This window comes from Amblyraja radiata, chromosome 11 (assembly GCF_010909765.2).
Source record: "Amblyraja radiata isolate CabotCenter1 chromosome 11, sAmbRad1.1.pri, whole genome shotgun sequence".
NCBI lineage: Eukaryota > Metazoa > Chordata > Chondrichthyes > Rajiformes > Rajidae > Amblyraja > Amblyraja radiata.
Window position 1 is genome coordinate 16,504,842 of NC_045966.1, and position 18,655 is coordinate 16,523,496.

At 42.0% G+C, this 18,655-nt stretch overlaps 1 protein-coding gene across 1 annotated transcript in view; it reads right to left on the reverse strand.

Moving 5' to 3' along the window:
- Window positions 1–5,052: 5,052 nt before the first annotated feature.
- Window positions 5,053–18,655, reverse strand: part of LOC116978330 (A disintegrin and metalloproteinase with thrombospondin motifs 2-like) — a 225,808-nt gene continuing 212,205 nt past the window's right edge. Inside the window, exons 19-22 of the mRNA XM_033029419.1 lie at window positions 15,265–15,472; window positions 9,541–9,670; window positions 8,920–9,024; window positions 5,053–6,679 (exon numbers count right to left, since the gene is read on the reverse strand). Of these exons, the coding sequence (XP_032885310.1) occupies window positions 6,225–6,679; window positions 8,920–9,024; window positions 9,541–9,670; window positions 15,265–15,472 (898 nt within the window). The 3' untranslated portion in view covers window positions 5,053–6,224. The remainder of the gene's footprint in view (window positions 6,680–8,919; window positions 9,025–9,540; window positions 9,671–15,264; window positions 15,473–18,655) is intronic.

Below are 18,655 nucleotides of genomic sequence, written 5' to 3' on the forward strand. Positions count from 1 at the left end.
TCACAGCTTAAGGATAAGGGGGAAATCCTTTAAAACCGAGATGAGAAGAACTTTTTTCACACAGAGAGTGGTGAATCTCTGGAACTCTCTGCCACTGAGGGTAGTCGAGGCCAGTTCATTGGCTATATTTAAGAGGGAGTTGGATGTGGCCCTTGTGGCTAAGGGGATCAGAGGGTATGGAGAGAAGGAAGGTACGGGATACTGAGTTGGATGATCAGCCATGATCATATTGAATGGCGGTGCAGGCTCGAAGGGCCGAATGGCCTACTCCTGCACCTAATTTCTATGTTTCTATGTTTCTAAACAGGTTTGCAAAGTAAATTTGAATTAGTATTTTCACTTAATGCTAGTTCCTGTTCTTTTTTCCAATATTATCATTTACTTCCCTATGAATATGGCTGCATTCTAAAAATATATACTGTTATTTCTCAAATTGTAAGTCAATTTTTCATTTTATTTCCCAGCCAGTTCCTGGAGAATGATCCAACATTTTTTTTAAATTTGGGAAGTACAGGAAATTACTGAACTGCAAAATGTTTAATTGGGCTTCTTTGTGAAACTCGTTGTGAATGCCATTTTCATGTTTCTTGGCTTTCCTTGATTCCTTAAGATGAATATAAAATCAGTTCTTTGTTATATAAAAACAGAAAAAGCTTGGGATATTCATCAGGTCAGACAGCATCTGTGGAGAGAGAAACAGAGTTAACGTTTTAGGTAAATTTATTTTCATCGGACCGACAAAAGTCAGAAAACAAACATGTCTTTAATTGCAGAAAAGAGGAAGGTGGTGAGAATAAAGAAAGTCACAGTAATAGCGTGGAGACCCGCAGAATCCAGATTACTTGAATGCTGTTAATGCCTTTGAAGAGAGGATAATGGAGGTTTGTTAACTGTTACTGAAATGGAAGAGGTGCATAGAGCGAAATGACTGAGGAGAAAGGAGAGGAAAAAGAACACAATGTTGGAATTGGGAGATTCAGTAACTAAAAATCTGAAATAAAATATGAGCATATTCAGATCAGGCAACAGATACATTCATTGATGTTACAGGTTGTGTCTTTAAGTCAGAACTGATTAGCTGCAAAAGACGGGTTATCTGCAATTGCAGAATTCTATATTCAGTCCCGAGGCCTGGAGGTAAGATGATGTGTTTTTGCTTGAACATAAGTTTGATTTCATTGGAACAGCGAAGAAGGCAACATATAGAGAATTCAGAGCTTGGAACGGATGAAGAATGAAAGCAACAGGCAACTGGAAGCTGAGCATCATCCTTGTAAACTGAATAGCTGTGATTCGCAGTCACACATGTTTGATTTCTGTGATGTGATGGGAACCATCTCAAGTTGCAGTGGCATGTTAGAGATGGCAGAGAGATCACATTGTCCCTTTGAAAACTGGAAGACGAGGAGAGGGGATGTGTCTGGTAATGGAATACTACCAAATGTGGTGGAAATTACAGAGAATGCTCAGAGAAGATGCTGAGTAGAAAATCAGGACAAGGGGAACCTGAGTGAAAGGAGGGATGAGAGCAAAACTATTGGGAATGGAATGGACAAGGCTTAACACAATGAGAACTCGGGCGGGGAAGAAGCCAGTGAAGGAAATAGGAAAGGGGCTGTCCCACTTGGGCGACCTAATTAGCGAGTTTAGAAGAGTTTAGGAGAGTTTGAAAAAAATGTCATGTTGAAGACCTCCTTCGACTATGTAGAAGACCTCCTTCGACCTCCTTTGACCTCCTTCGACTATGTTGAAGACTAGCTTCGACTAGCTATGACTAACTTCGGGAAAATTGGACACCGAATAGTAGAGAGTGAAGACGACCTCCTTCGACCTCCTTTCGACTATGAAGACTATCTACGACTACCTTCGATTACCTTTGACTACCCTCAATTACCTACGACTAACATGCCGACCTACTACGACCTACTACGACTAAACCTACGAGTAATAAAAGCATCGATTTTTTCCATGGCGACCTTTTTTTACTCGCGGGCATCTTTCAACATTTTGAAAAATACGCCGCGACCTAGCTGAGTACACGGGGACTACTCTCGAACATGAAGGAGAGTTACAAAGACCTCCTATGACCTCGTGTCGACCAGGCTGCGAGTGTGAGTTGAGGGCAAACTCGCCAGAACTCGCGGATGTCAGGATGTCAGGACTTTCATATGAAGAAAGACTGGATAGACTCGGCTTGTACTCGCTGGAATTTAGAAGATTGAGGGGGGATCTTATAGAAACTTACAAAATTCTTAAGGGGTTGGGCAGGCTAGTTGCAGGAAGATTGTTCCCGATGTTGGGGAAGTCCAGAACAAGAGGTCACAGTTTAAGGATAAAGGGGAAATCTTTTAGGACTGAGATGAGAAAAACATTTTTTATACAGAGAGTGGTGAATTTCTGGAATTCTTTGCCACAGAATGTAGTTGAGGCCAGTTCTTTGGCTATATTTAAGAGGGAGTTAGATGTGGCTCTTGTGGCTAAAGAGATCAGGGGGTATGGAGAGAAAGCAGGTACAGGATACTGAGTTGGATGATCAGCCATGATCATATTGAATGGCAGTGCAGGCTCGAAGGGCCGAATGGCCTACTCCTGCACCTATTTTCTATGTTTCTATTAGGTCACCCAAGTGGGACAGCCTCTGAAGAAATAAGAAGTGTCATAATTTCCCAACTCTGACTTGAGCTCCATCAGTTGGTAGTAAAACAACAAATTAATCCCCAACAAAAGCTTTTTACTTTCCCCAACAAAAGCTTTTCACTGTACCTTGGTACACATGACAATAAACTAAATTGAAATGAAACTGAACTGAACTTGGCACAGCGCCTGCTATTATAACCTTCCATTATAGCTTGACTACAAGCACACGTAACCTGACAGTGCAATAGACAGCAGTTTTACTTCTTTTTCTGGGAATTGCAAATGAACAACTTATTCCTTCTTTCTATTGATGTGCGATGTCCTCGCCCTGAAATAAGGAGAAATAGCTGGACCAGGTTACCACACAGTGTCACAGGAGGATTACGAATCAATATCAAGTTGTAATTTGAGATGCCTCCCTCAGTTATCAATTGAAAATTGATAAATAGCTATTTATTCCAGTTCTTCCACTGAACCAGCTAAATTTACCTTGAAAGAAACGTATCTCGTACTCACCTGCATGCTTTGAGATAACTTACCAATTGCCGCATGTCCTTCAATCCCAACAAATTCCAATTATCAAGAAGCTTTTTATAATGAAGTACCAAATAAATGACAGGCACTGTAACATTGGGAAGGAACATTAGCAAATCAGTTACGGCTCTGAGACAAAAGGAACAAAATGCCACAAACGTTCAAGTTTAATAAATAGTAAAAATAAATATCTAACTCTTATATACAAATTATGTACAAAAGAGACTCTTCAGTGGAGCTGCTGTAGTAATTGTAAGTGTAATTGGTGCAGGTGATGCTATTGATACATACAGTTAAGGCCAGTAGTTAATGAGAAAATTAATATATGCAGTGAAGCACAAAGCATTGGATCACAACTTACAAATCATTTTTACACATTAAAGTACAATGTCTGCATTGAGTACACAACAGAACATTTAATGACACGGTGAACTCATTTTGTCAAATCTGTTTCCAGTTGGGAATAAGAGGGTTATGAATGTGACGTTAAGTACGTAACCCGAAAATTTTGAATGAGCTTTTTATGAAACTGAAAGCAACCTTTAATTAAACCAATGGATTTCAGTGAGCAACTGGGTTGTTTTCAGATGCTGCCCGTTTTTGGAAGTGATTTGCAAGGAGTTTGTTTTTTCTGGGATAATCTGACATTCATGTTGCTTTGAACTATAGAAAAGCACTTAAGCCTACATCTGGCACGTACATTGTGCTGTAAAGGTATATAGCAATCAGTACATGTCTGACAAAAATGGGTTTATCTTTCACGTGAGACGTGTAGAGATGTAGGGTCTCATCCTGAGATACAGACCCATTTTTTTTTAAAGACCCAGGCCCATCATATCAGTTTCATATCATCTTTGATGATGTTTCCACGATTTCCCAATAGCTGGAAAGATTGAATCATTTTTAGATGTTGACTAACTTCACCCCTTTCAGTAAATTCACCATTTTGACTTAGGTACAACATTTGTTTTTGTAAGAATGCAATTAAATGTAGAATCCAGATGGTGACAATTCTTGTATGTCTACCATGTGGCATAGTTATTTTTCAAATAATAGTCTTTAACATAAGAACAAGCCATCTGTAAAATATGTAATCGCTACTTCTTGATAATGATCATTTTGTTCTGAAACCAGTTGCCCTCAATTTAGAAGTGGTGGAAACATCACAAAGATGTAACTAACCTGGAGAAATCTAACGAGACTTGGAACTTATGGTGAGTGTGACTAACCAGGTGATCTAACATTTTGAGAAAAGATGCTTTGAGTATAGCCATAAGAAATATTACATCAGTTTATAAATGATGCAAAATATATGGTGAAAAGAGTAATGCTTTAAATACTGAAGTTTAGTCTATCTTAAAAATTTTTAGAAGATGAGAAGGGGTTAACAGGCTAACAGCTCTGAATTCAAATGGAATGACTGAAAATGCAAATCAATCGTGCAGTGTTTCTAGGCTATTTTAAACCTGAAGTTTTGACATTGCATAGAAACTTGCTAATTGTAATAATTATTGAGGACTTGCCTTCCATCTACCATCTTTTCTGTTGACATAAGGTGAAAGAATGGATCGACTGGGCTTATATTCACTGACATTTAGAAGGATGAGAGGGAATCTTATAGGAACATATAAAATTCTTAAGGGATTGGACAGGCTAGGCGCAGGAAAAATGTTTCCGATGTTGGGGAGGATCCAGAACCAGGGGTCACGTTTTAAGAATAAGTGGAAGGCCATTTTGGACTGAGATGAGAAAAAACGTTTTCACCCAGAGAGTTGTGAATCTGTGGAATTCTCTGCCACAGAAGGCAGTGGAGGTCACTGCACTGGATGTATTCAAGAGAGAGTTAGATATACCTCTAAGGGCTAAAGGAATCAAGGGCTATGGGGAGAAAGCAGGAACGGGGTACTGATTTTGGATGATCAGCCATGATCATATTGAATGGCGGTGCTGGCTCGAAGGGTCGAATGGCCTAGTCCTGCACCTATTATCTATGTTTCTAAGTGCTGTAGTTTGCTACAGCAATTCCTTTAGTCCCTTATAGCTTATTGGAATAATCTTTTTCTATCAAAAACAAATATTTAGAATTTTGTATAAAGTAGTGCAAATTATCATGTAATTTCATCCAAGCACAAACATTATTAAATAATTTTTTTAAACAGATTTTTCATGTTCTGCAATTTGTTCGGGTTGAAAAATACACATAAAACATTCAGCACCATATATTTTGAAATTTAGGAAGTGAATTTTCATCAGCAAAAGTATTCTCTGCACATATGTTTTCGATGTTAATATGCTTTCAATGTTAATAATACAAGTGATTTTTACCTTATGTAATCATACAGACACAATTTGAACAATTTGAATCTGAGAAAATATTCCATGTGGGTACCAAAGACCTGAGAAGACCCATCTTACATGTCAATAATACAGTATGTAGTGAATATTCAGCACCATTATTTGAGAAAATTGACTGCAATTTCAAAAAAATGCTGCAAATATGTTAAATACCACATCATGAAACACTGAGCTACAAAGAGGAAATTAGCACCAGGAATCCACAACTGATTTTGGGGAAAAAGATTATAAGATGAGGTGGGGAAAACAAACTGCTGGATGAACTCAGCGGGCCAGGCAGCATCTGTGGAGGGAAATTGTCAGAGTATTTTGCATTGGGGCCCTTTTTCAGTCTTAAACATTGTCTGTCCATTTCTTTCCACAGATGCTGCCTAACGCGCTGAGTTCCTCCAAGCTCAAGAATCCAAAATCTGCAATCTCTTGTATCTTAATTATAGAGGTTTACAAGGTGTTGTTGTGAGGATGGAAAGAGCACGCAGGTATGTGCGTATGCTGTGATTGCAGCCTGCCAAAGCTGTGAGACATATGCTCCATGCTGAACATTCTACAAGATTGATTACTAAAATTCGAAGTGTTTTCATTATAAATGTATTGATGAATAAAGTCTGCCATTCATTTCCAGTCCAGTTTTTGTCATAGAGCAGGTGAGGCACTTTATAATATTTCCCTTCCGTTGTTCATTGGCAAATGATCCATACTCAATTCTCCGCATGAGGTAAACGGTTGTCCTTTACGGATGAAACATCTTTGTCTGAGGAATTGTTCAGCATTTCCTTTCTATTCTGGTCAAGCAGAAATTGGAGTCTGTGGTTGCTGACTAAATTAGGACGTCTTGGAATTATAACTTTATTTCGTTGTATGTTACTGTTACCATTTTTTCTCTTGTGTGTCTGTCGAACTGCATTTTTCTCAGCACTGTCCTGAGTTGCATTTAATTTGTGAGAGGTAACAACCCTTGGCTTCCTTGTGGTCTCAGGCAATGTTGTTGGAACAGGACGCTGCAGAGTATCTGTGTTATTGGTCTTATTTGTAATCAGTTGAGACAGTGAATTGCAGGACTTGCAACAGAGCTTGTTGTAGTTAGGAAAGGAACAATACCGGGAGAGTATATCCATACTGCAGAAAATTGACTTGTCCCCGTGACAATTTGCTTCTGCAAAGATATTAAGATGAAAAAGAAAATTAGAACTGAAAAGAAGATGAAATCATCATTTGATAGGTTTAATTTTGTTTTGTAGCTGAATTCATTCAAAAACTGTCTTAGTTGAAACAGTTGATTTATTTGTTTTTTAAGCAGGTAGATATCTTAATATTAGTATCAGTATTAGTGTATTATTATAAGATGAGTTATATTAGAAAAGTAGATTCAAGTCATCAACATTGTAATGTTTAAAGCACACTCAGATTTTGTATATTTCTTAGTAGATTTGAGCTAAGCTCTAGACTGTGATGCAATTTTATAATATTAGTCTTGTAACTGGCCCACAGAAATTAAACTGAGTGCATGCATCACGTGCGGCCTTTCAATGACGTAAATCACCGCATTAAACCTTTTTTGAGATGACTTTCCTTTTAGATTCTAATATCCATTTTTTTCTGTTTGAACAATGTGAAAGCTACTGTTTTTTTTCCTTCACATTTTTACCTATATCCTCAAATTCCCATGAGAATATCTACTATTTGGTTAGAAAAATGCCTTTGACTTTCAGAATGTATGTGTTTGAATGTTTTCTGTCAGGAATATTTTCAGTAATCAATCTCTACAGATGATATTTCTGGGGCTTCTTGATCCAGTGTTAATATTTTTTTTATAACAGAATATGAGATTGTTTAATAGGTCAAGTTGGAATCGCAACACTATATTGGCATTTTCTAGCGACTAGCTGGTTTGGGTAAAAAAACTGAAAAATAGACGATGTTTTATTTCTTGACATGTTTTCATTTATTTGCACAAATCAATGACAAACTGGAGGTAACACAAGACCCCAGATCTCAATTGGTAAGAAAATGCATCTAAATGTACAGGATTACAGTTACCTTGGTAAACATTGCCACCAATCTCACAAAAGTAAACTAAAAATGAATGATAGAAACTGAAATGGCACATCCTCACGATTTATATTTTTAATTGGCAATAAATTATCCCTGATAAACCAAAGTGCATATGAATATAGTGCACATTACTGAGTACCCTGATTGTACTGTATGTGGCCACTGAACATGGTGAACCTGTTTTAAAACTTTCTAACTTTAAAGTAACATAATTAATAGTAGAGTATATCTGTACAAACACCAATTGGGTCACATGTAACACTTTCAGTGCAGCAACTGTGGCTTGTCAGTTCTCCTTGTTTATATGACTCATCACACCTCAAAATTTCCACTAAAAGGCTCACAAAAGCAGGTTATGTGATCACATTACAACGACATGGTCAAAGTGCTTTTCAATTTCCCCTCATAAGCTAAATAACTGCATTGTTTCTGGGCTTGTGTTTTCAGTAACACTACTTTCCAAAATAATTTAAAATGAACTTTTTTGACTGATTTTTGTGGACCATTTTCCATATTCCTAGCGCTGGTAACTGTTTACATCTACAACCATATGTGGCGATGACTTTTGTTGCTTGTGTTTAAGCAAAGAAATAGATAAGGCATTTTTCTAAGCAAAATAAACTTGAGGTATTGTATGGTAGTTTAGCTTTGTCAAACTTGTGTGGCTGACCACATTAACCATTTAACATACACACATACATTCACGCAAAATAATCAAACATGCAACAGATGAAAATGAGACCATTCACTTGCTACGTAGAAACAAAGTATAAGCCATTAATCTTCCCTCAGTACTGTGAAATGCAACAGCACAATCTAAAGCAGTAGAAACCTAACTTGGAATGCAAGAATGAAAACAACTATACCCACTAATCATTTAGGTTAGACTGTAAATTAGCATCAGAAATCCTAACACAAAGTACAATATATCTAGAAAGTAGGAAGTATTAGCACAAGAAGATGTCAGTATTGTGATGCGATCACATTCACAATACATTTCTCGGTCTCTGTCAAATTGAGACTGTTCCACTAGAGTCTGTTTTCAAGCAAACCAAAACAGTAAGCAAGCTGAAGACAGCTCCCATTCAGAGACTTGCAACGTACTGTGGGGTTCCTCCATCGATGTGTGAAGTCCTCACCTTTGGACCTCCACCACTAGTGCTGCACAAGCTCTGGAGAAGAGGCAGGCTCTGCACCAGACCCAGTAGAAGAATTAGAACCAGGATACAGTTGCTAATCAGAGAAATGCATTATGAAGAGAAAAGGTCACAGAGAAGGGTACAGCCCAGGTCAGAAATTGCATGCATTTACAGCCAGGATCAGAGTTATACTGCGATTTACTTGTCAAAATATTCCGAATGGGATATTCTGGATCTGGACGCGAGAGCCATTGGATTATGGATTTTCCATTGGTGGAAGTAAGTGATGTTTGCTGTGAGGAGTTTTCTGTAAGAAATGAAATATAAAGATCAAAACCAACATAATAACATATATAATCTGTTGGTTTGTACCAAAGATACACAGTAACATAACTTATTTTTAATTTTGATACAAAGTAAACAGGAAGATAATAAACAAATTTCAGTGGTACGAATATTGATTTCTCTAACTTAATATGACCCATGCTTTCCCTCTCTCTCCATCCGTCCCCCACCATAGTTCAACGTTTCACTGTCCTCCCGGTTAATTTTATTGTTCGTATGCCTCGTTGTCACCTTCTCCTCATCTAACAATGGACGATTAATACATTTCCTTAATCATCGTTTTGCTCTGATCTGTCCTTTTCACACCTTTACATGTTCTTTGTACCCTTCCATATCTCTCCCCTGAATCTCAGTCTGAAGATAGGTCTCGACCTGAAACGTCACCCATTCTTTCTCTCCAGAGATGCTGCCTGTCCCGCTGAGTTACTCCAGCATTATGTGTCTGTCTTTGATAAACATCGATACAGGAAGGACTTACTGTGACACAGGATCATTCTACATACACGTATTGTTTCTGGCTTTTCGTCTTCACATTGCCCGATCATATTGTCCCTTGTTCGGCACACGGCCAGTCTCTCTTGTGTCCCGTTTCCACAAGTCACTGTGCACTAACAAGACAACAGGTTCCACAATTGTGAATGTCAACGGGAAAGGCAGAGGCTATTCTACCTGCCATACAAGAAAATGTTAGTAAAATCCAAGCAGATTGCTTCAGTGTAAGTAGTATATGGGCGCAAAGAGGGTGAGCAGACATCTCCAATTAAGTATTATGATTGCACAGCATATTTAAAACATTGCCAGCACCAGACTGGATCCTATCACTGAGGCTATAACTTTAACTTTGATTAACCTTGATCTGGATTCCTTGCTGATTAAAATTATTGCTCAGAAATGGAAAAATAGATGCAAGCGCTTGGAACAAAAATGATCACTGTAATTGGTCCATGGCTTGATTCAATGGATGCAGTTACCTGCAAAGTTGGATTGTTGTTTTTCTCCCTTTGGTCGAAAGAAAAAAAAAGCCCAGATTTAAAATGGAAGTTGTTCTAGGAGCCAAGAACAAGTTGTTGCCCATCATTCTCTCACCAACACTGTGCCAGTAAACAGTAAGATTAAACGAGAACTTACCAGTTTGAAGTTTGATCTGTATTTTATGAGGAGTTACGATGAGGGATTACGTGAAGAAGCCCGCCAGGACGCATGCGTGTCATTCTTCAAAGCAGCGGTGTGAAATCACAGATAACTGTAATGACTAAACATAGTAAGATTAGAGAAGAGATACCAGTTAAGTATATGATCAAGGGTGGGAGCGGAGGGCACGTAATCCCTCATCGTAACTCCTCATAAAATACAGATCAAACTTCAAACTGGTAAGTTCTCGTTTAATCTTACTATTTTACTTCGGAGTCACGTGAGTGACTACGTGAAGATTTTAAAGCTCTGTGATTTCATGCCATGGAAACGAGTCCATGCATCACGTCTGCCTTGATGACTGTAGGAGGAATTGTGTTAACATAATTTGGACATGAATTCGACATTGAAATCATAAAATTTGTTAACACAAAATTATAACCCCTTTTTATGGGTTTAAATTAATTTACAGAACTTAAAATAGTTTCTGCAAACGTTCCAGGTTTCATTACTGGTTTGTTGTAAAATAATTGGAATGTGTTTTCCCCAGACCATCCTGCTGCCTTGAGGATTTGGTCCATTGGTACATCCAACTGTATCGCTGCCGATGTAGCTGCAGCCCTGGTGGAATGAGATTTAAAAATATTAGTATCCACCCCAGCCTGTGTTAGCACCTGTTTCAGCCATCTTGAGATGGTCTGGACCATCACTCTTTTGTGGTTGCTTGTGGCTGACCAAAAGTGCCTTCTCATTGCCTCTTAGGATTTTCGTTGTCTCCATGTATAACGACAGATGTCTTACTATACAGAGACGGTCATCTGTTGGGTATGACCTAAATTGTATATTGAGGCCTGCTGATCCCTGTCTGTTCTGCTTTACTAACTCATAGATATGAAACGTAATATTTTCTGTTGAGGAAGTCATGTTGTCCAGTCTTAGTTTATGCAGTGACTGTACCCTCTGTGCCGTGACCAATGCCATTAGCATGACTGTTTTTAATGTCAGTCTGTGTAGGGACAGAGCTGTTGCTGGAGACCAATTCCTGAGCATCTTCAGGACAATACTTACATCCCATATTTGGGAGTACCTGGTTCTTGGGGGATTAGTATTAAAAATTCCCCTCATAAGTTTTGTTACCAGTGGGTGAGTCCCAACAGAGTAACGCTCTGTCCCCTGCCATAGGTAAGTCGATAGGGCACTTCTGGCGCAGTTGATGGCACTGTAACTGAGCCTCTCATCATAGTGGAGGCCTGCCAGATATTCCAGAACAGACGGGATGTTCATGTCTCTGTAGGGGATGTTGTTTTTATGGCAGTACATCTCCCACTTCCTGATATAGACCAGATAGTGTTTTTTGGTTGACTGTCTTTGGGCCGCCAAGATCATGTTCACTGTTCGGTCCGTCAGTCCCAGTTGTAGTAGAGGTGTTTTTAAACTCTACAAATTAATAAGTTCAAATGTTTATGGCATGGATGGCTATCCCTTGTTACGGGATGTAGCAATAAATCTGGCCTATGTGGGATGGTGATACGTGGTTCTAATACCATGTTTAATACCACTGGGAACCATGGTTGAGTAGGCCAATCGGGTACTACCAAAATACCAGACGCAGAGTCTTGTTGTATTTTCCTTAATACCCGACTGATGAGGCAGAAAGGAGGGAATGCGTAAATAAACAATTTCCCCCCCAATGCAGCGAAAATGCATCTGTCGCCGCTGCCCCAGGGTCTGGTTCCCATGAAACATAATTTGATAACTGGTGGTTAAGTCTGGATGCGAATAGATCGATATCTGGTGTTCCATATTTTGCTGTAATATCAGCAAATACTTTTTTATTCATCATCCATTCGGTGTTTTCATTAAATTTGCGTGACCTGGTGTCTGCCACTAAATTTAGTCTTCCTGGTAGGTAAGTGGCTGATATCCAAATATCTCTCTGGATACACCATTGCCAAATTGTATTAGCCAGATTGTCACATGATGTCGATTTGTTTCCACCCATGTGGTTAATGTATGCTACCACGGTGGTATTGTCTATCTGTAGTCTAATCATGCTGGTGATATGACCCAGTACAATATGACTTTAGGCCATGGAATGCACCCAACATTTCCAGGTAGTTTATGCCCAGTGTGAGTAATAATTATGCCTCCTGAGCAGTCCATCTACCTCCACAGCTGGTGATGGTATTGGTGGCTCCCCACCCAAGTGCACTGGCATCAGTTTGTAGTACCATGGAAGGGTTACTGACAATGATTGGATTGGAACAAAGCCAGATCTATCCACCATTTTAGTTCCATTTTAGCTTTGATTGGTAGTTTCATAGGTCTGTCAAAGTGACCCGCATTAATTTTGAGTGCTTGTATTTTTGCTCTCTGTAAGTTTTGGTAATGTAGAGGTCCAAATTGTGTGGCTGGAAAGGCAGCCACCATTTTGCCAATTACTTTTGCTACCAATCTGATGGATGGTTTGCTGATGTCAATGAGGTTATTGCAAGCCTCTATTAAATCTCTAGCCTTTCCCTTAGGCAGAGTCACCGACATGTGAACTGAGTCAATGGTGAACCCCAAATAGTCCATAGTAGTGGAAGGCGTTAGTTTAGATTTAACTGGATGGATAATAAATCCCAGTTTTTCAAATAACTGTTTTGTGGCTGTTACAGTTTGTTTAGCCAATTCCAAAGTTTTGCCCACAATGAGTATGTCATCTAAATATGCCATGACCATGTGTTTACGTTTCCGTAGAAACGCTAGGGCTGGTTTCAAAATTTTTGTGAACAGCCTGGGGGCTGATGATGAACCATTTGGCAGTGCTTTATACTGCCAGCGTTGTCCCATCCAGTTGAATTTTAAGTAACATCTGTGGTCACCTCGTATAGGCACTGAATAGTAAGCATCTTTTAAATCGATGCTGGCCATGAAGTAACCTTTGGAAATTAATTGTTTAGCAGCAACAAAGGTTTCCATTTTGAAGTGAATATATTGTACAAATGTATTCAATTTTGTCAGATCTATGATGATGCGACAACCACCATCTTTTTTGTTTTTGGTAAATATATTGGACACAAATTCTAATGGTTCGTGTTGAGTTTTCTCAATTACACCTTTTACGTAAAGCCGCTCCAGTTCAGCTTGCGCTTTTGATTTTTCTTTATCAGAAAGCACGAACATTCGGTTCGGTATATGTTGAACTGGAGGGCTGTACTTGTGTATAAACTCTATTGTATATCCCTGGATACTGCTTAAGATGTAAGTATCGGTTGTTAACATGCTCCATGCATTCAGAAAAGAGTGTAATCTCCCCCCAACCTCCATGCTCCCTGTATTTTGTAGGGAACCAGACCCACCTACCTCCATAGTTACCAGTGGCAGGATTACTTCTTTTTTGTAGGTTCTTCGCTGCTGTTGTTGCGCTGGTGTCTGGATTTTCGGTTTGGTTGGCGTTGGAGGTCCCCGCATCTTCCAAGAAGGCCGGCCTGGGCCATGGCCTAAAAAGACTCATGTTTTGAGTACCGGGCCTTCGAGCTTTCACCAGTTCTGCTGGTGGGTGCGTAGGGGTGCTGTCTTTGGCTGTAGTGGGTTTTTGTTGGAGTCCCTTTTATTAGTCCCAGGGTTTTTGCTTCCTCATCGAGCTCCTTGACTTGCTTCGATAGGTTGCCTCCAAACAATAGTATTGGTGGTTTTGTGGTCCCAGGTTTGCACAGTCCCTGCACCCGTTGCACACTTGTCTTTCCTTCTGCGGACCCCTCTTCCAGGTCAGCCCAGAACTGACCCGCAGTGCTCCCCTCTGATGAGGTAAAAGCACTGTGCAGCCCTTCAAGAGGTACTGCTGTGGGTTTATCATAGGGCCCACAGTGACCCGACTCCATCTCCCGGAGTCTGTCACGTTGGAGCAAATGCTCCACATACCGTTCCATCCGGCTCCAGCGCTCTCGGTCGCTGGCCGCCCGCGGTTGTTCAAAGTCGGACTCCTCTGAGTCCACGACCTTGTTTGTTTTGTGTCTAGCCTTACCGCCCGGCTGCGTGGATCTGGCCGGTGCGGAGGCGACATCGGGCACAGCTGATCCCACTATCGGTGATCCGAGTGCCGCTGGCTGCTGCTGGCTGCCCGCTGCTCCGCGGTCCTCCCTCACCAGCTTTGTCGCAGCCCGTTGGTTTCTCCACCTGTAATCAGCATGGGAAAACACAAAAAGACCGCAGGTCCTGGTTTAAATTGTCGCTACGGGGGAACGTCGTTCCACCCCGCCTCCTCCGTTTTCGACTTGTCAAAAGTCGACGGCCCCATTCTGAATAGTCTCCCGCCCGGCCGTGGTGTTCTGGCCGGCACGGGACAAAAAGTCGGCACAGCTGATCCCTTACGGGGCTTGTGCCTTCAGCTGCTGCTGGCTCCCGCAACTTTGCGTTCCTCCCCAGCCAGCTTTACTCGCAGCACTTGTGGACACTATTTTGTCCAGCTTCCCCCCCTGTGTAAAAACAGCGCGGGGACAAAAACTACCACAGATTAAATTACTTACCTGCAGGTCGCGGTTTCAAACTTACCGCTGCGGGGGAACGTTCCACCCCGCCTGTCGTTTCGCAAGCGTGAAAGCGATATGACACACATGCGTCCTGGCGGGCTTCTTCACGTAGTCACTCACGTGACTCTGAAGTAAAATCTGTAGCAGATTCTGCATGGCTTGCAGGTGGCTTCAATTAGTTTAGTTTAGAGATACAGCACAGAAACAGGTCCTTGGGGCCCACCATGTTCACGCCGGCCAGCGATCTCCCCACACTAACACTATCCTACACACATTGGAGCCAATTTACAATTTTACCAAGCCAATTAACCTACAAACCTGTACGTCTTTAGAATGTGGGAGGAAACTGGAGCTCCAGGGGAAAACCCACAGGAGAAGGTACAACTTCCATACAGACAGCAGCCGTAGTCAGGATCGAACCCAGGTCCCTGGCACTATAAGGCAGCAACTCTACAGCTGCATCACCGCAGATGAAAAGGGTGATATCATTATCCACAGACAGATTTTCTGGATTGAGTAATTTGATGCAAAATAAAAAGCAGAATGTTTCAATATACCTGTGACCAATCTCCTATTCTCCACTGTGCAGGACAGAGCTCTCGATTACAAGGTTTTCTAGTATTAGGCCGATCCTCAATGCAATATTTGCTGTGCACTGAACGATTGGTGCCATCGTGCAGTGGTTGGACGCACCGCACAGACCGGATTGAATATCCAGATTTGCCACATGGTCTGGTACATGCCTCCCATTGCCCTGTAATCCACCTGTAAATCAGAAGATAAATAACCATGTAAAAGACAGCAATGTGTATTGTGAAATTAACAATTCTACCTGTTACCCTGAGCATCATTTTGGAAAATAACATTTTGAAGATGTATCAACGAAAATGGGACTCAATGGTGTTGCAACTCCTGTAAAAATAATGCCAAACTTTAACATTGACTCAATGGAAACCTCATGCTGCCTCGGCAAGGCCAGCAGCATAATCAATGATGTGTCACACCATGGCCACTTGCTCTCTCCCCTCTCCCATGGGGCAAAGAGTATCGAAGTGTGGAAAAACACCCCTCCAGTTTCAGGGATAGTTTCTTCCCAGCTATCAGGCAACTGGATCATCCTATCACAACTAAAGAGCAGTCCTAAACTACCCCATTGGAGCCCCTTGGTGTATGTTTGATCAGACTTTACTGACTTTATCTTGCACTAAACATTATTCATGTTGTTCCCTTTATCAATACAATACAATGCAATACAATACAATACAATACAATACAATTTATTTGTCACTTGAACCTCATAGAGGCTCAAATGAAATGTTGTTTCTGCAGTCATACACACAAGAAAAAAAGACCCAAGACACAACACAATTTACACAGACATCCATCACAGCGCATCTCCTCGCTGTGATGGAAGGCAAAAAAACTTATCTCTCCCCTGCACTCCCCATTCCCCTCCCAATGTCAGAGTCAAAGCCCCCGTCGGGCGATGGCAATTGTCCCGCGGCCATTAACGCCGCGCCGGGCGATGCAAGGCCGCGCTCCGGGTCTTGTTGTTAGAGACCCCGGCGGGCGCTAGCAAAGTCCCGCAGCCGTTGAAGCCACGCCGGGCGATGTCAGGCCCCGCTCCAAGTACTCCTTGACCCCGCGACTCGGGCGGGAGAAGTCGCCATTGCGGAAGCCCCGAAAAGCGGTCTCCCAGCAGGGACCCGCGGGCTCCCGATATTACTGTCCACCGGACCTGCGGTAAGCCTCCGAATCTCCGAGGGTCGGGTCGCAGCAGCGCGCCACCACCGCTCCACCCGCTCTGAACTCGGCCAGCTCCGTGATGGTGAGTAGGTCCGCAGCTCCGCGACTGGAGCCCCAGGTCGTTCCTGCTGGAGGCCGCTCCACGTTGCAGCCCCAATGACAACGGAGACCCGACAGGGAAAAGGTCGGGTTCTCCGTGCAGGGGAAAGATTTTAAAAGTTTCCCCCCCACCCCCCGCCCCCCACACACACACACACACATACCCCATCAAAAAAAAATAAAAACTACATTAAAACGGGACAAAAAATAACAAAAAGACAGACGGACTGCAGAGGCCGCTGCGACGTGAGTCGTGCCGCCCACTGGAGTATCTGTATCTGTACACCGTGGATGGCTTGATTGTAATCATGTATTGTTTTTCCGCTGACTGGTTAGCACGCAACAAAAGTTTTGGACTGTACCTCGGTAAACTTGACAAAGTAAAGTATCCTTTATTGTCATTCAAACTTGTTAGTTTGAATGAAATTAAATACCTTGCAGTCATAACAGAGAATAAAATAACAGAACACACAATGAACAATTTAACATCCACCACAGTGAGTCTACCAGGCACCTCCTCACTGTGATGGAAGGCAAAAGTCTTAAAGTCCTTGTCTCTTCCTTCCTTGTTCTCCCTCTGCGTTGAGGTGATCCAGGCTTTCGATGTTGGGCCCCCCGCTGGGAGATGGTAAGTCCCGCGGCCGAATACGGGCCGGTTCAAACTCCGCGGCCCGGGGCGGACGAAGCTGCCACCCTCCAGTCCAGCGGACGAAGCTGTTGTTGCGGGAGCTCCGGAGAATCGGTCACCAACCTGGGACCTGTGAGCTCCCTTCGCCCACTGGGCCCGCGGCCGAAGCCTCCGAGGCTCCGAAGTCGGGCCACCGCCATAGCGCCACCACAGCCCCGAAGCCGGCCAGCTTCGCGATGGTGAGTCCTGGCTCTGCCTCCGGAGCCTCGAGATCGGTTCCAGTTGGAGGCCGCCAGCTCCGCGATTAGGCCTCAGCGCAGACGGAGACGGAGACGGGGATACCACAAAGAAAAGGTCCCCAAAGGAAGAGACTAAGAAAAAGACAGACAGACGGACTGCAGGCGAGCCGCAGCTGTTGGGGAGCGCCACCACTGAAGTCAAACTAAACTGAAAATCATAATGACAATCAATTGTAAACACAACCCTAACAGCCATGGATGAGTGTACTACAAGATTGCTTTGAAGAGTCAACGATTTATAGGAAATACAACTGGAAGTAATCTCCATACACAATTTTTGCCAATTCAAAACATAGACACAAATTGCTGGATTAACTCAGCGGGTCAGGAGGCATCCCTGGAGAAAATAGATGTGATGTTACGGGTCAAGACCCTTCTTCAGATTGAGAGTCAGGGGAAAGGGAAACTAGAGGCATGAAAAGATACAGAACAAATCAGAGCTGGTACCCATGACCTTGGAGCCCACAATAGAGTCAGAGTCATAGAGTGTGGAAACAGGCACATCGGCCCAACTTGCCCACACCAGCCAACATGTCCCAGCTACACTGGTCCCTCCTGCCTGCGCTTGGTCCATATCCCTCCAAACCTGTCCTATCCATGTATGATCCATTATTGGCTGTGGAGGAGGTGACAACGAAGGGATGCGAGCAGTGAAACTTGTCGGATGATTGGGGTGGGGGAGGGACGGAGAGAGAAGGAATGCAAGGGTTAATTTGAAATGAGAGAAATCCAATCTTTATACCGCTGGGTTGTAAATTGCCCAAGCAAAATTCCAACTGCATAGAAACTGAGTGAGAATTTCACTGCAGTGATTCTCACATTTCTGAACCAAAAACCAAAATCAAAATCTGCTTATTTTGAATAGGGTGAAATTTGCAATCAACAAAGTGATAATTTTATCTTGACGTGTTTTATTTGGAAAGGCAGAACTAAATTGAAAGGAAGGAACATTTGCAAGATATTCAGATAAGCATTAAAGGTGCATTAGATTTGGAGAGTGAAAATCAGTGAGAAAGGTTGGAAGTGGGGAGGATTCCCAAAAGGTATTTGATAAGTTGCTGTATGAAAGGTTGCTGCACAAGATAAGATCACTGGTGATTGAAGCCAACATATTGGCTTGACGAGGGAACTGACAAATGAACAGACAACAGAGAGTTTGCATGAATGACTCAGTTT